The sequence below is a fragment of the Varanus komodoensis genome, unplaced genomic scaffold (assembly GCF_004798865.1).
Source record: "Varanus komodoensis strain SLA01 unplaced genomic scaffold, ASM479886v1 scaffold70, whole genome shotgun sequence".
Classification (NCBI taxonomy): Eukaryota; Metazoa; Chordata; class Lepidosauria; order Squamata; family Varanidae; genus Varanus; species Varanus komodoensis.
This window is the reverse complement of record NW_025336348.1, coordinates 891,980-906,017: the sequence shown is the minus strand read 5'-3', so window position 1 is coordinate 906,017 and position 14,038 is coordinate 891,980. Positions and strand designations below refer to the sequence as shown.

At 45.3% G+C, this 14,038-nt stretch overlaps 1 protein-coding gene across 2 annotated transcripts in view; it reads left to right on the top strand.

Annotated features, from left to right (window-relative positions):
• SOX5 (SRY-box transcription factor 5) overlaps positions 1-14,038 on the top strand; it is a 349,663-nt gene that overhangs the window by 275,852 nt on the left and 59,773 nt on the right. For both annotated transcript variants that reach the window (XM_044452207.1, XM_044452206.1), the window contains exon 8: positions 12,527-12,704. In XM_044452207.1, coding sequence (XP_044308142.1) covers positions 12,527-12,704 — 178 coding nt within the window. The remainder of the gene's footprint in view (positions 1-12,526; positions 12,705-14,038) is intronic.

The following is a 14,038-nucleotide window of genomic DNA, read 5'->3' as shown; positions in this document are numbered from 1 at the left end:
GGCTAGATTGAGGCAAAAGGACTAGCCCAGGGCAACCCAGCAAGCTTCATGGGCCATTGAGCCTTGGTCATTCCAGCCGTCGTCCGACGTTCTAACACGTGTTGAGGCTCCACGAGAAACGAGGGGCAAAGTCAGAGAAGGTTTGCCGGGGCACATTCTGGTCTTAGGCAGTGCCAAAGGACCAGGGGCAAAAGGAGTGGAGTTTAAAGCTCTCACTTCTGGTAATCCAGGTTTAGAGAGGCATTCCTGCCTCTGAGAAATGGGAAGAAGCCTTACGAACCCAGAAAAGCATCATTTGGGACGAGGGCTGGCAGGGTAAAACTGCCAAGTAACATGCAAAAGGGGCGTGTGTGGCCATCTGGGGTTTCACGGAGGGCCAGATTCAGCCCCTAAGCCAGAGGGCAAACACCCCATTGCTCTACATGCAGTGCGACAGCCTCCATAAATGAATCTTACAGGAACCATGCCCAAAGATACTGTGACAGTCACTGGCCTAGATGGATTTCCCAAGGATCATCAGACAAGTTGACAGGGGATATGCCAGCTCCTGGCAATTACCCCCGACAGCCGCAAGCAGAGCTTCTCTGTTCAGAAGCAGCATACCAGCAATGTGAGATGCTCAAGAATTCTGCTCGCTCTGCATTTTGACGCCAACCCGTCTCATTCACGCATGTGTGCTTCAGACCGTGACTCTCCTTCGGACTGCGTATTTCTAATTTGTGATACACTTTGCACCACCAAACAAGTACCAAAGTGCATATAAAGCACATATTTTAGCTTATTCACAGGAAATAGGTGGCTTGGGGTAAATCCATATAAATCAAGTATTTTGTGGGAAATACATTCAAAATACAGTTTTCAATTAATATTTAACTTTGAATTTCTTCAAGGATTTAACATACGCAACAATACCCACACACGACATCTTGTCCTCACAAATGACTAAATGAGAAACAGAACGAAGCAGAATTAGACCGCTTTGTCCTTCCCTACCTTTGATTGCTGGATGCGTGAGGCCACCAGGATAGCGAACACATTCCCAACTTGTTCGTTAGCTTTCCAGAAGCATCAAATTGGCCTAGATACCCTATTTGGTCTGCCACAGTGACTTCTGACATATGTTTTAATTCTCCGTCGTTCATTGTTCTTACACATCGAAGATAGAAAAGGACATTTTACCCAGTAGTTCTGAGGAAGTTCAATATCAAAAAGTCTTCTGCTGGTTAACATGCTATAAAACCATAGTAGTTTGAAGGGGATTCCATACCTGTCTAGGTTTTATATTGTTTTAAAAATACTTACTTCATTTCAGCTCAGCTAATACTTGAATGGCTTTCTGTCCCCTCGCCCACATTTCCCTTTCTGTAGTGTCTCGGCAGATGTATAAACCCCCTCATTGAAAGAGAGAGAGAGAGATTCTTCTTCATCAGAACTTGCAAAAGTCGTGGGGGAGGCAGGTTGGCAACACTGGGGCTGTGGAGGAAAATTATCTAATTCTACCATCCTGTCATGTGAACGTCCCTGCTTAATTTAATACAATTATTCCATCAGGGAGGATGCGATCGGCAGCATAATTCATTCACACAACATATTTCACAACTGCCGTTACCTTTCCGCTTCTTATTTTCATGGCTGGCAATTTCAGAGGGTTGATCCTGGGGATGGTGGGAGTGATAGAGAGAGGGAGAGTGATGAGGAGGCCTTACTTTGCGTGTGCCAGTTGCCGCTGGACGTCCATTATTGATATATTTACTGGTAAGACGTTTTTGGGATAAGCTCGTGAATCAGCAGATAAGCCAGTGACTGGCAGTATTGTTCAGCAAACGACAATGGCCCAATTGTCTAAGGCCCCAGATGTGCCAGGAAAAGAACTGCATTGTGCATTTATGCTGAAATGAAGATCTCTATGAAAAGAGGGGACAGGAAGGGGGAGAAGGTCTGGGGCTTTGTTTCCGAAGCGGCCGGGGTGCATTATGATTCCGTTTCCTTTTTTAAACCTTCCCTCTGTGGCTCCTTGTATCTGTCTGGCTTTGGCTGTAATTTCTTACCATCAAGGTCATTTAAACAGGCGACAATGTGTGATGGATCCGTTCCCAGAGGTCAGAGAAAGCCTCTTTAGCAGAGCAGCCGTGGCTGTGCTTGTGCCAGGCCATTTCAGCTCTCGGCCAGACGAGGCACACAATGTGAACTCCCCGTCTCTGCGGCCTCCGCTTAAGTTGTGCCTTCCATTTGCAGCAGTGCGGCGCATCGCCTGCCCCAGAGGCTTTTTGGAGCAGCGTCCGGGCATTATTCCTTGGACAAAAAAAAATGAAAATAAAGTTAATGCCTTGATTTAAGGCTAGCAGGCCTCAGAGTCTTTGCTTTTACACAAAGCTGTGGCTGAAGGAAATGGCACTTATCTACAGAATGTGAAGCAGAGGTTCTCAAGCCCTTCCAGATGACACTGCCGCAACCTGTGCATGTCTGAAAGTGCCATTGTTGGTCCAGCAGCACCGTGGCAACTTTCACAGGAATCATAGAATAGGAGAGTTGGAAGGGGCCAAGAGGGCCATCGAGTCCAACCCCCTGCTGCTGCAGGATGCCACGTTCCACCATCCCACTCAGATGGCTGCCCAGTTTCTTGTTGAATGTCTCCAGTGTGGGAGAGCCCAGCACCTCTCCAAGCAGCTGGTTTCACTGTCATATTGCTCTGACAGTGAGGAAGTTTTTCCTGATATCCAGCCTGAATCTGGGTTGTTGCAACTTGAACTGATTATTCCATGTCCTACACTCTGACATTAGCAAGAAGAGATCTTGACCTTCCTTTGTGACAGCTTTTGAGGTATTTCTAGAGGGACCTCACCCTTCTCTTCTCAAGGCTGAACATCCAGTTCTCTGTCTCTCCTCATTGGCCAGTGTTTCCAAACCCTGGATCATTTTTGTTGCCCTCCGCTGGACCCTTTCTAATTTACCTGCATCTTTCTTAAATCTTGGTGCCCAGAACTGGACACAGTATTCCAGGTGAGGTCCGACTAGTGAGGTGTATAGGGGAACTACTACTTCTCATGATTTGGAAGTAATACTTCTGTTAATGCATCCCAAAACAGCATTTGCCCTTTTGGAGGCTGCATCGCATTGTTGGCTCATGTTTCGCCTATTGTCCACAATTACTCCAAGATCTTTTTTCCTCTTTTTCAGTTCTATTGAGCCATGTATTCCACATCTTGCATCAATGCATTTGATTTATTTTCCTCGGTGGAGGACTTGGCATTTGTCCCTATTGACTCTCAGTCTGTTGCTTTCAGCCCAACTTTTGAGTTTATCACGATCACCCTGGATCTTCATTCTGCCTTTCGTATCGTATCAATGCATCTCAGTTCAACAAGAATGTACCTTTTAAAATGCCTGCCCTTTTTCCAAGGATACCAGGATAGCCCCAGTTGTTCTTTTTTCCATTTCCCCGGTTTAAGTCTCACAGTGCAATAGTGAGCAGCAGTCACGGAAGGGAACGGCATGGCCCGGAGAGGCTGGTGATCAGGTTCCAAGAGAGAAGGGTTCAAAAGCTAGCCCTCATAAGGCTAAAGTCTGCTTCGTTTTCCAGGTTCGGCCAGCAAAGCAGCCTGAAGTAACAGAAAGGTTAACCCAATGAGTGAAGCTAGAGAAGGACAGCCTCGGGACAGAGGGGAACTTCTTCCAGTTTGCATTGCAATATACAATCATAGAGGATTTGGTCAATTTTGCATTTATGTAGTCTTGCACCAGTAGAGAAGCCAAAATCCTTTGCAGTTGATACTTCTCCAAAGAGTTATCAGATCAAAACGATGTGTGCAAAGTTCATGTATAGGACAAACTGCACGCAAAATGTGTATCTTAATGAAAATAATATTAAAATGCATTATACTAGAGAAATAACAGAAATGCATGTATTGGAAGAAATCTGCAAAAGTGCGTGCACATTTTCAAGAAACCTTTTAAAAAATATATACATCTTTTTTCAAGAAAAAAGTCATGCTTGGAACCAACCAAACCAAAAATTCAAAGGAGCAACAGAGAGAAATCGACATGGGCAAATTTGTCCATCCCTAAGCCACACAGGGCAAGTGAAAGATCTGTTTGGCACCTCCTCTCTCCAAGAAATTGCATGGATGCTCCGCCTGGAGTGTCATTCATATAGGGCCAGCCACGTGCCAATTGGTCCCACAGGTCATCTGGTTGGCTGGGTTGAAACCCTAATATTGCCTATTGCTGCCACACCAGAGAAATTAGGCTGACAGCTCTTCCTGCTTGCAAGCTGCTCCAGTGACTGAGCAGTGAGGTTCCTTCAAGCAAGGGCAGAGTCCTTGGCTTGGGCCCAGGGACACCATATACGACCTGCGTTTTCACACATGCATGTCCTAGAGTGATGAATTATCTCAGCAGGGTCACTTTTAACTGTCCATTGCCAGCCACAGAATGTGAAGCCCCTGAGAAATTGTGCCGTTTGCGGGAGGAGAGAACTGAGCGTGAGAGAAGCAAAAGGCAGTCGGCTGCTGAAGGCCACTGGTTCCCTGCAGTCAGCGTTCTGTGCAGGGGTAGACAGGAATGGCTGGCCCTTGCTCTTCTTGCATATGCTTGGAAACGTCTGGGGAGATCTTTATGCAGACTTTATGCAATGATGGGCCGTAATGAGGTTTGCTTGTATTTAAACTCACTTTCCTCTTACCCAGGGCTATGTACTGGGGCTGTGAAAATATACAGTAAACGCCAAGGAAAGCAGCCTACCATCTTTAGAGAAAGGGAAAGCAAAACATTCAGAGCTTTTTTTTTTAACTCAGCAACACACTGAGGAAGATTTTCTGAGGGAACAGGTCAAATTCACTGTTGTTGTTCAATTTGGTAAGGACGGAGCAGAGAGAACCTCCCTCAGGAGGAGTTTTCAGAGCTGTCATCGTGCCACCACCAAGAAGGCCCTGGATACGGGCTGCCAACTTTTTTAAAAACATGTGTGCGTATGGTCTGGGGGTGAACCCAGGAGCAATGCATAAGTAAGAAGTGGGACCTCGTAGACATGGCCTGGTGCTTTTTGGCAAGTCAGGTAAGCAGTGAAGCCCTGTTAGTATTGGGGGAGGTCAGGAGCAGGATGGGTTAGCAAGCAGTGTTGCTGTGAATCCACTCCAGCTCAAAACAACTGTTCTGAACCACCACAAGAAATTCAACTGTTGTGAGGTAGTTATTTTATTTATTTAAAACTTTTTAGACCATTCCTTACTGAAATCTCAGGATGGTTTAACAGAAAGACAAAAAATAAAACACAAAATAAAACAGGGTATAAAAATAAATAACCCTGAATTTGATACCAAAATGGGTAAGTAGAATATTAGATCATGAACACCTCCAAAGGTTCCTGCACTGTCTCTATAAACATCTCCTTAAGAGATGAATGAGAAATAGCAGCTCATGAGGAGGTCACTGCTGTTGGTAGAACTTGTTGGATATTGATAACCACGTAAGTGAACCAAAGATATCGGTTTCCCCAGATCTTGGGGAGTTTTAAAATTCATGGTAAATCTTTCGTGGAAAAGTCCAAAAATCCGTATTACATTTTCTTCACTAGGCAGAGTGGATACTGCTGGTGAGAAATGCCATTTGTATTGCATCTCTCCAGGTAAAACCTCCCTTAAGTAAAATGATAACATAATGTAAAGCTCAATGTTATAAAGGCTGTAACTGTGAAAGATCCTTGGAGAGTTTAGTTCTGCTTGCAGGCAGGTGGTTTTTAGAGGAATGTTCAGAGTTGTGATTGTTTCCCACCATGGTCTGAAATGGTACAATCTAAGCAACATCCTCAGGACTCTACCGCTGAATTTTGCTGGATGAATAGGCCAGGCCCTTGTCTCAGTGCTGGGATGGCATGGATAATTTGGGAAGTGAGCAGGCAGCAGAGGCTTTGAACTTCAGCTCCCAGCATTCCTGACCACTAGCCGTGCTGGCAGGACCTTCAGGAAGTTGAAGTCCCAAACATCCATCTCGTGAACACAATTATTGTTGCGCAAAGTGGCTTGCACTGAGAGGATCGTGGGCAAGACCAAAACTGCAGTTTCATTTCTAAGCTCTGCCAGATCTAATCTAGCAACAACAGAAGTTTTTTCAAGAGATCATGTCAGCAAGCTGTCTCTTTACTGTCCAAATAGTAATAATAAGTGTATGTACGCATATGTTTAAATATACCATTTTTCGGAGAAAGCCGTTTGGCGCTGTCACCCATGATCACATCTTGTGTTCATCATGTACATTCATATTTATATTATGTTGGAAGAAACATTCTGGGGTTTGAGCATCGTCTTCTGCTGGTTAAGCATTTATCTTTAGTCCTAAGCAAGGTGGACCTGTGACCTCACTCGGTATAAGGCAGATTCCTGTGTTTTGCTTCTCTGGTGGCAGTAGGCGCCACAATGCACATGTAATATCAGCTGGATCTTATACAATTCCTGTGTGGAAACACACAAGCAAACACCCAGCTAAGTGCAACCCATTCGAGGTTACGGAAAACGTTGTTGTTGTTAGTCACAAAGTCGTGTCCAACCCATCGTGACCCCACGGACAACATTCCTCCAGGCTCTCCTGCCCTCCACCATTCCTCGGAGTCCACCCAAGCCCACACCCACTGCCCCAGTGACCCCATCCAGCCACCTCATCCTCTGCCATCCCATCAAGAGCCAGCGTGGTGTAGTGGTTAAGAGCATGGGACTGGGACTCAGGCGACCTGGGTTCTAGTCCCCGCTCAGCCATGGAGCCACCTGGGTGACTTTGGGCCAGTCACAGACTCTCAGCCCAACCTACCTCACAGGGTTGTTGTTGTGGGGATAAGATGGAGGAGGAGATGTAGGCTGCCTTGAGCCCCTTGTAGGAAAAAGGCAGGATATAAATCAATCAATCAATCAATCCTCCTTTTGCCATCAATCGTTCCCAGCATCAAGGTCTTCTCCAGTGAGTTGTTCCTTCTCACTAGGTGTCCAAAGTATCTGAGTTTCACTCATCGCCCTTTTTGCTTGCTGAACCTTCTCTGCTCCATGCCACACCTGTGTGCTCACTCCTTCTCTCTTTGCTTCGGTTCAGAGTCACTTCCTTTCAGGGGCTGCCTTGCTCTGTGGCTTCCCTCCTTGTCACAGGGATGTTTTCCTGCCCGCTCGGAGAAGAGGTCTGTGCAGACATTGCCTCTTGCCTAATCAAGGAAGGCCCAAGGAACAAGCTTTGGGAAGAACGAGCATCTGCCTTAATGTCTATTCATTAAGACATTACCCCCAAGGAATATGGCCTGACTCACTGAAAAGGGCTGGGCTGATCATCATCCTGCGTGGAGGCATAATAGACGCCATCCGCAACTACCTGTCATGAGCTGCTGTGAGAAAGGGGCACAGGTGGACCGCCTTGCCCAAGGCCTCATCCTGCGTCCACCCAAGATAGCCACTAACGAGCTTCATTGCCACCGCCCCACACGCGCCGTTTTTGCCTCCACTTTTGCAACTGGCAGGAATTTGAGGCCTCTCATCACTGGGTCAGATTTGGCAGGGGCGGGAGGTGAACTACAGACCCTTGAAGTATGGCTGGTTTATTCTACTAAAAATAAGCATCTGCCTTAGGAGTGGCATTTACCCCCCGAAATCCCCTGACTTCACACGGTTCCTCTTTTTCTCCTTTTGTACTGCTGAAATGTCCATCAAGCTCCCTAAAAATATTCTCTCTATGAAAATGGGATGGGGAGATTTCCAGATGATTTTTCAAGCAAGAAGAAAGAAATTCAGTATGATTTAAGACACAGTATAGCTGCTTATCTTGTTTAACCTTCTCAGGTGTCCAAGAGTTTTCTGCTTTTAGCACGTTTTCTTCAAAAGCTCCACATCAAATGCAGAGACAGGTTTGCTTCTTGGCTAGCTTTGTTCCTTTCTTTTCATGTAAAATTCATGTGTATTTTCATGTATATTTTTCCAAATGTACACATCAATTGTGAATATACACATACTTCTCCCATGGACTGAAGTGTGTTTGTGCACATTTTTATATGCACATGTTTGTAATGTACACTTGTTCTTTTTCTTTTGGTCTGCAGGCCACATTCAGACTCAGAAATGTATGAATTTGGATTGCAGGTTGTTTCCATGAAAATAAGTCTGAATAAGTCCTGATCAGAACAATTTTTTTTCTCATCTGTCTCTGTCCCCTTCCAGCCACAGAAGAGCAGTGGGAGAGGGGAGTATTGTCTAAATTGGGATCCAGGCCTTAGTAAATTGTACACAAAAATGTGTTCTCTTTCCTTTGTCTCTGCTTCTACTTTTCTTTTTTATCAAATTTTATTGTTTTCTCTATAAATACAAAACTAAAACAACAATTATTCAGGACATCGGACATACTGGGTCAACATCTCACTCTTGTTTACACTCAACAACCAAATTCGGTTCTACGCATAGTCTCATTTCTCTAACCAATGATAAAAAGTGTTCCAAGTTTGACAGAAGTACGTATCTTCCTTCTCCTTCAAAGACAAGGTCAATCTGTCCATCTCTGAGCAATCCAAAATCTTTTTTAAAATCTACTCCTCAGTAGGTGGCTCTTCACTTCTCCAATGTTGGGCACATGCAATCCTCGCAGCGATAATTATATGTAAAGTCAAAAATATAGCTTGCTTATCGAGGTCATCAGGAATAATGCCTAATAGAAAAACTTCAGGTTCAAATATTAAAGTTTTTGCAGCTTTTCCTCAAGCCATTTGTGTATTTTAACCCAATATTTTTTTGCCTTAATACAAGTCCACCATATCTCTGCTTCTAATTTTCATTCATCATGTATTTATAGGCAGTGTTATTTCGGAAGAAAGAAGCCAAAATTCCCCATAACCAAAATTCCCTGGGTGGCACAGAGAGCCAAATTCAGATGTCATGTGGGTCAAATATGGTGGCCAAGCCTGAGGTTGAACAATTCTGCAGGACAGGAACGGATCTAACTGTGCATAAGACAATTTCCAGCACCCCTCTGTAAAAGTAACTCATGCATAGGAGGTGCTCTTGGGATATCCATGGATTCTGCTCACCATTTATGGTCAACACTGGCATATTGTACTTTAAAGCTCTTGCTGTCAGCAGCAAAACTTTAGAAGAGGCAATGCAACCCCTTAGAATGGAGGAAAAAGCCGCACGAAAGCTGGGAAATCACAGACAATGGAAGAGCAAAGGGGAAGGAGGGAAGGCCATGTAAAAATACAGAAAGGTAGGATTAGGAGGTAAGGAGGGCAGGATTTGGCACCCCAGGCCTTGCATCCCTGGTTTAACCCTTTCCTCCACCACTGTGGTCATGACCAAACCAACAACAACAAAAACATTCCTCTGAAATAGTTGTTGGGATTGTTTAAAAAAACCTCCCTGTGGTTCGTATCTCTTTAAAAACAATCCAATGAATGGTGTGCCAATACTGTGCATGTTTCTAAAGAAATCCATTTGTTATAGTTTCTTTGATGCTCAGCTGTCACTTGTGCTTTTCCCTTAAAAATGTGTGAACCCAAGAACATAAGAAGAACCCTGCTGGATCACACTAAGGTTTCATTCAGTCTGGTATTCCGTTCACACAGTGGTCAGCCAGCTCTGCACAGGGTCCCACCATCAGGACAACAGCCCCTGCCCAGGCTTCCCAGCAACCAGTGCACACAGGCACACTGCCTCTGATAGGAAGTAGCTGTAGCCATCAGGGCCAGTAGCCATGGATGAGCACCTCCTCGTGACTTTCTTCTGTCCCCTTTCAAAGCCAGCCAAAGGGATGATCATCCCTCCATGTCGTGGCAGTGAATTCCACCATTCCACTGTTTGCCGAGTGAAGGAGTCCTTCTTTGCTCGGTCTTGAATCTTCAGGGGACGACTCAATCTGATAGTGTCCGCAGGCCCTCCGGCTCCATGCGAGGCATGATGCAGTCCTGCCCAACTGCAGAAGGATGCACCTTGTGCAATGCATTCAGTTGCAGAAATTGCACCTGGGGCAGGAGATCACTCACGCGCAGTTCTGCATCGCATGTGGTGACCCATTCTAGGCCTGAGTTGGTTGGCCTTTGGCTCTCATACATCCGGAACAAAGGGAGAATGGAATTCGGGCCAGCATTCATTGCCTGGCAAGACATAATTCAAGCCGCCGATTTACGAGGGTTTGTTCCAGTCTAGCATGGGTCCCACACCCACCCGAGTGGGACTGCAGTGGAACTCGAGCGAACTCTCTTGCCCCTTCTTCCGCAGTCATATGTTCACACAGGAGCGTGGGCACGAGGCCCAAGAGGTCGGTGCAGTAAGTGAAGGGATGAGTCGTGCCTCTTCATTTTCGTTTATGCATTTGATTATTGTTGGGCAGCCATCTGTATGCATGATGAGGCTGTCCCCACCCGACACAGTGGCACTCAGCAGCTCTCGGGGCTTGCGTGGCAAAGCTTTTCCTAGCCCAGGGATGTTCTCAGCTCGTGTTCAGAAGCCCCTCAGTGCAACCTCATATTCATGATATCGTCTCTTCGAGAGAGGGAGATCAAAGCTTTGCAGTAGAGTTGAATATATGTGCATTTTCCATGCTCAGGAATGCAGTTTAAATAGAGCTCTGAGATGAAGGCTGAAAGATTAGCATGATAAGCCAATATGATGAATACCCTCTTTTGGAAAATGAATAGATTTGTGCCTTTCTGTGGTTAACCAGCTCAAACAGCACGAGAATTAGATATTTAACAGTCTTTTTTCCATAGTTGCTGTGTCTTCCTTGCAAATCCGATCCATATCTTACAGTATGCGACAGATTAGGGGATAAGATAAGCCCAGTTCAAGCATTATCCTAACCGGATACACTCAACATGCAAACTCGGGTAGTGCCAAGGCAACCGGCTGCATCCCCAGCACCCCTCTGGCTCAGCATGCGCATGTATGTATGACTCACATGCCAACAATGTAGCGCTTCCCATGCATTGATCTGCATGAGGAGAGACTTCCACACAGTTCTAAATGATCTGTAGGATCTGGATTCTGAATTTCAAGGGAGCCTTCGCAGATATGGATAAGCACCGGACGCCCCCCTTGCTGCAGAAGCTCATTCTTCATGAAGAAAACGTCCATAAACACCTATGGACAAAAGTTACAGTGTGAAATGACAACAGGAGCAGTGCAAACCCATCCCAGCTCAGTTAGGATCATGCCTGGATAGGGTACCCAAACGTTTTGGCACGTATTCAGAATCTTTTCAGGTGAACAAGCAGGGTTATAGCTACGCACACATGCACCAACTTTGGGTTTCATTTCTCATGTCACAGCCTCACGAGGACAAGAAATTGATCTCAGGGCAAAGCCATGTAGATAATGATGAGGGATAAGATCGGTAGATTTCTGGTCTATGTCAGTTTTGCATGGGTTCCATTTTCTCACTGATCTGTTATATATCTGCACAGATACTCCTATTTAAAGATGTACTTAAACACTAATTTTGAATGTATTTTATCACAGAACATGCATTTCTAAATGCATTTTCTCTTAATGTACCTTTCTCTAAACCTTCCTTATATAGAGAGGGGGGTGCTTTGGGGAACAGAAGCTGCAATGCATTTAATTCTAAAAGATAATTATATTCTCATCCCCTCATTAGTTCTGGATGTGTGGAACAGGTCAGTTCACTAAAAAAAAAAAGAGAAAGAAGGACCACACTAATTTCTCAACCAATCCTGATAATGGGTAATTTGGTTCCTAATATTTCTCATAGAATTCTCTGGAATAAGATGCATGTGTGCCATGCAGTCTGAAGGGAAAACTTGCTGCTATCAAATCCATAATAAGAGTTCTGCTGAGTCAGGCCAATGATGGTCTCATGCAGCATCCAGCTTTGCATAGTGGCCAACCAGATGTTTCTGCAACTGGGATGGGGAACCTCTGTCCCATGGCATGGTCCAGCTGAGAACTGTAGAGGCTTGGGCTCCCCCTGTGGGTTCTTCCCACTCTGCAAACGCCACTCCTTGGAGGCTACATGGGGCTTGGAGAAGGAGAATGGCTTCTCCCGGAAGAGAATTGCTTCACCAGAGAAAAGAATTGCTCTGCAGGATAGCTTGGTCTCTCCTTCTACCACGGCCTCCCAGAGCCTTCTGGGCACATGAAGGGGGAAGCCTGTCAGCTACAGTCAGAGTTCACATCTCATAGTGGCAGTGCCGTTCTTTAGCATGTTTCCTGTGCACCAAGACCCACTCCTGAGACACATTTTAGTAATTTGATGTAGCATAGCTTTCAATGGGCACTCAAGGTATGCAGATCTTTAGCTTAACTTCTGTGTATTTGGGGATTTCTGTGCTTTGCAGAGTAGCAGAATAAGCTCACCTGTTAAGGTGGCCTTACTGAACCACCTGAGACATTCATTCCCTCCCCATCAGAAGAATCACAGTAGCACTGAGCCCAACACGGCAGGGTGTATTTTAATATCACCGTGGGATATCTGAAGGAATGTACTTGTTGCTGGCAATGTGGCAGACAGCAGCAGCACAGTCTGACTCATCTGCGTGGTCTTACCCCTGTTTTAGGATGACGTGGCCCAGCCGCTGAACCTCTCGGCAAAACCTAAGACGGCGGACAGCAAGTCTCCCACCTCTCCCACCTCTCCACACATGCCAGCGCTGAGAATAAACAGCGGGAGCAGCTCGCTCAAGTCCTCTGTGCCGGCAACGTTAGCTAGTCCTTCGGCCAGAGTCAACACAGTAGGTAAGTTCTCTCCCTTCTCCTTTTTGGCACAGGACCTGATGCACAGGGATAGGTGAATCAGTGAAGTTCCGGCTTGACAAAGGTCTCCACATTCCATCTTAAAGCACGTTCTGACTCAAGTATGTGTCTGAGTATGGGCTCTTTCCCCTTTTCCAGCGAAAATTTGCGTGCATTTTCAGGTGCATGTATGAATCAGCTGCATGCACGCCTGAGATGCATGCATGCACCTCTTGCTTATTAAAGTGCTGTGCATTTTATAAGAGTGCGCATTTTTCATCTACATTTGCAAACATGTGTGCTGCAAGCTCAGACAGGTATGGACTTTGACTGCAGGTTGCATCCAAATCTGTGTTTGCTCCACGTTTTATTGTAAGCCACCCAGAGAACCCTATGGGCAATGGGGTGGTATACTACTACTATTATTATTCCCATTCAGAGGGTTTCTGAATTAAATTTCTCCTACATCCCTACTGGCAAGGAAACCTGGGAAGGCATCATCTCAAGGCCCCTGCCCTCAATTCTCTGCTGTTTATTCAGAAAAAATAAGTGATCCTCTAAGGCCAAAGGAGAATGTGTTGCTTAAAAAGTGGGGGAGGGAAGAGCACCCCAGAATGAATGTTGAGCTATCAACTTCACCTATTTCAACCCTAAGCCTTTTCTGTTTGGAACTGACAATGGCTTCTTTTCTTTTCTTTTCTTTTCTTTTCTTTTACCGTTGGCAATTTTTCTTTAGCTAGGTAGATAAGTCCCTCGCAGCCCTACATTTTGAGGCACCCTTTTGCATTCAGCTCTCCACAGACACATTTTTGAAGCCAAAAGTTTTCCATGGACAGTTTACACAGACCCTCTCCTAAAATACAGCCAATGTGTCTTCCAATTTCACTAGCCACAATCTGTGCATAGCAAATTTTGTGATGGCAGTTTCGCACAGTACTAATTTATATAACACTTTTGAACTTTCAAAGCAATTTAAATTAGGGCAAGCCTACATTTTGACTATGAAAACAAGTGGTTCATAAGTTATCCTAACCTATGTAGGGCTTTAAAAGCCCAGAAGCAAATTGCCACCAGTAAGACTGTAATATGAAGTGCAATATAATCAAAATACGTGGGTGATAGCCACCTGAAACATTTTTCAAAGGCAGGTCCACGTGACCCCTAATAAAATACCCCTAAGAAGATGGCCCAAGGTTCTCGCATCCCATCTCTGCATTGAGTGAAATATTTGCCCCATTGCAATGGTGGGTTTTTTTGGAACTCTTGCACACATAAAAGCGTGGCAAGGAGCCGTTGGGGTTAGTCTACAAACGGACCAAAACTGACTCTTGTAGAGC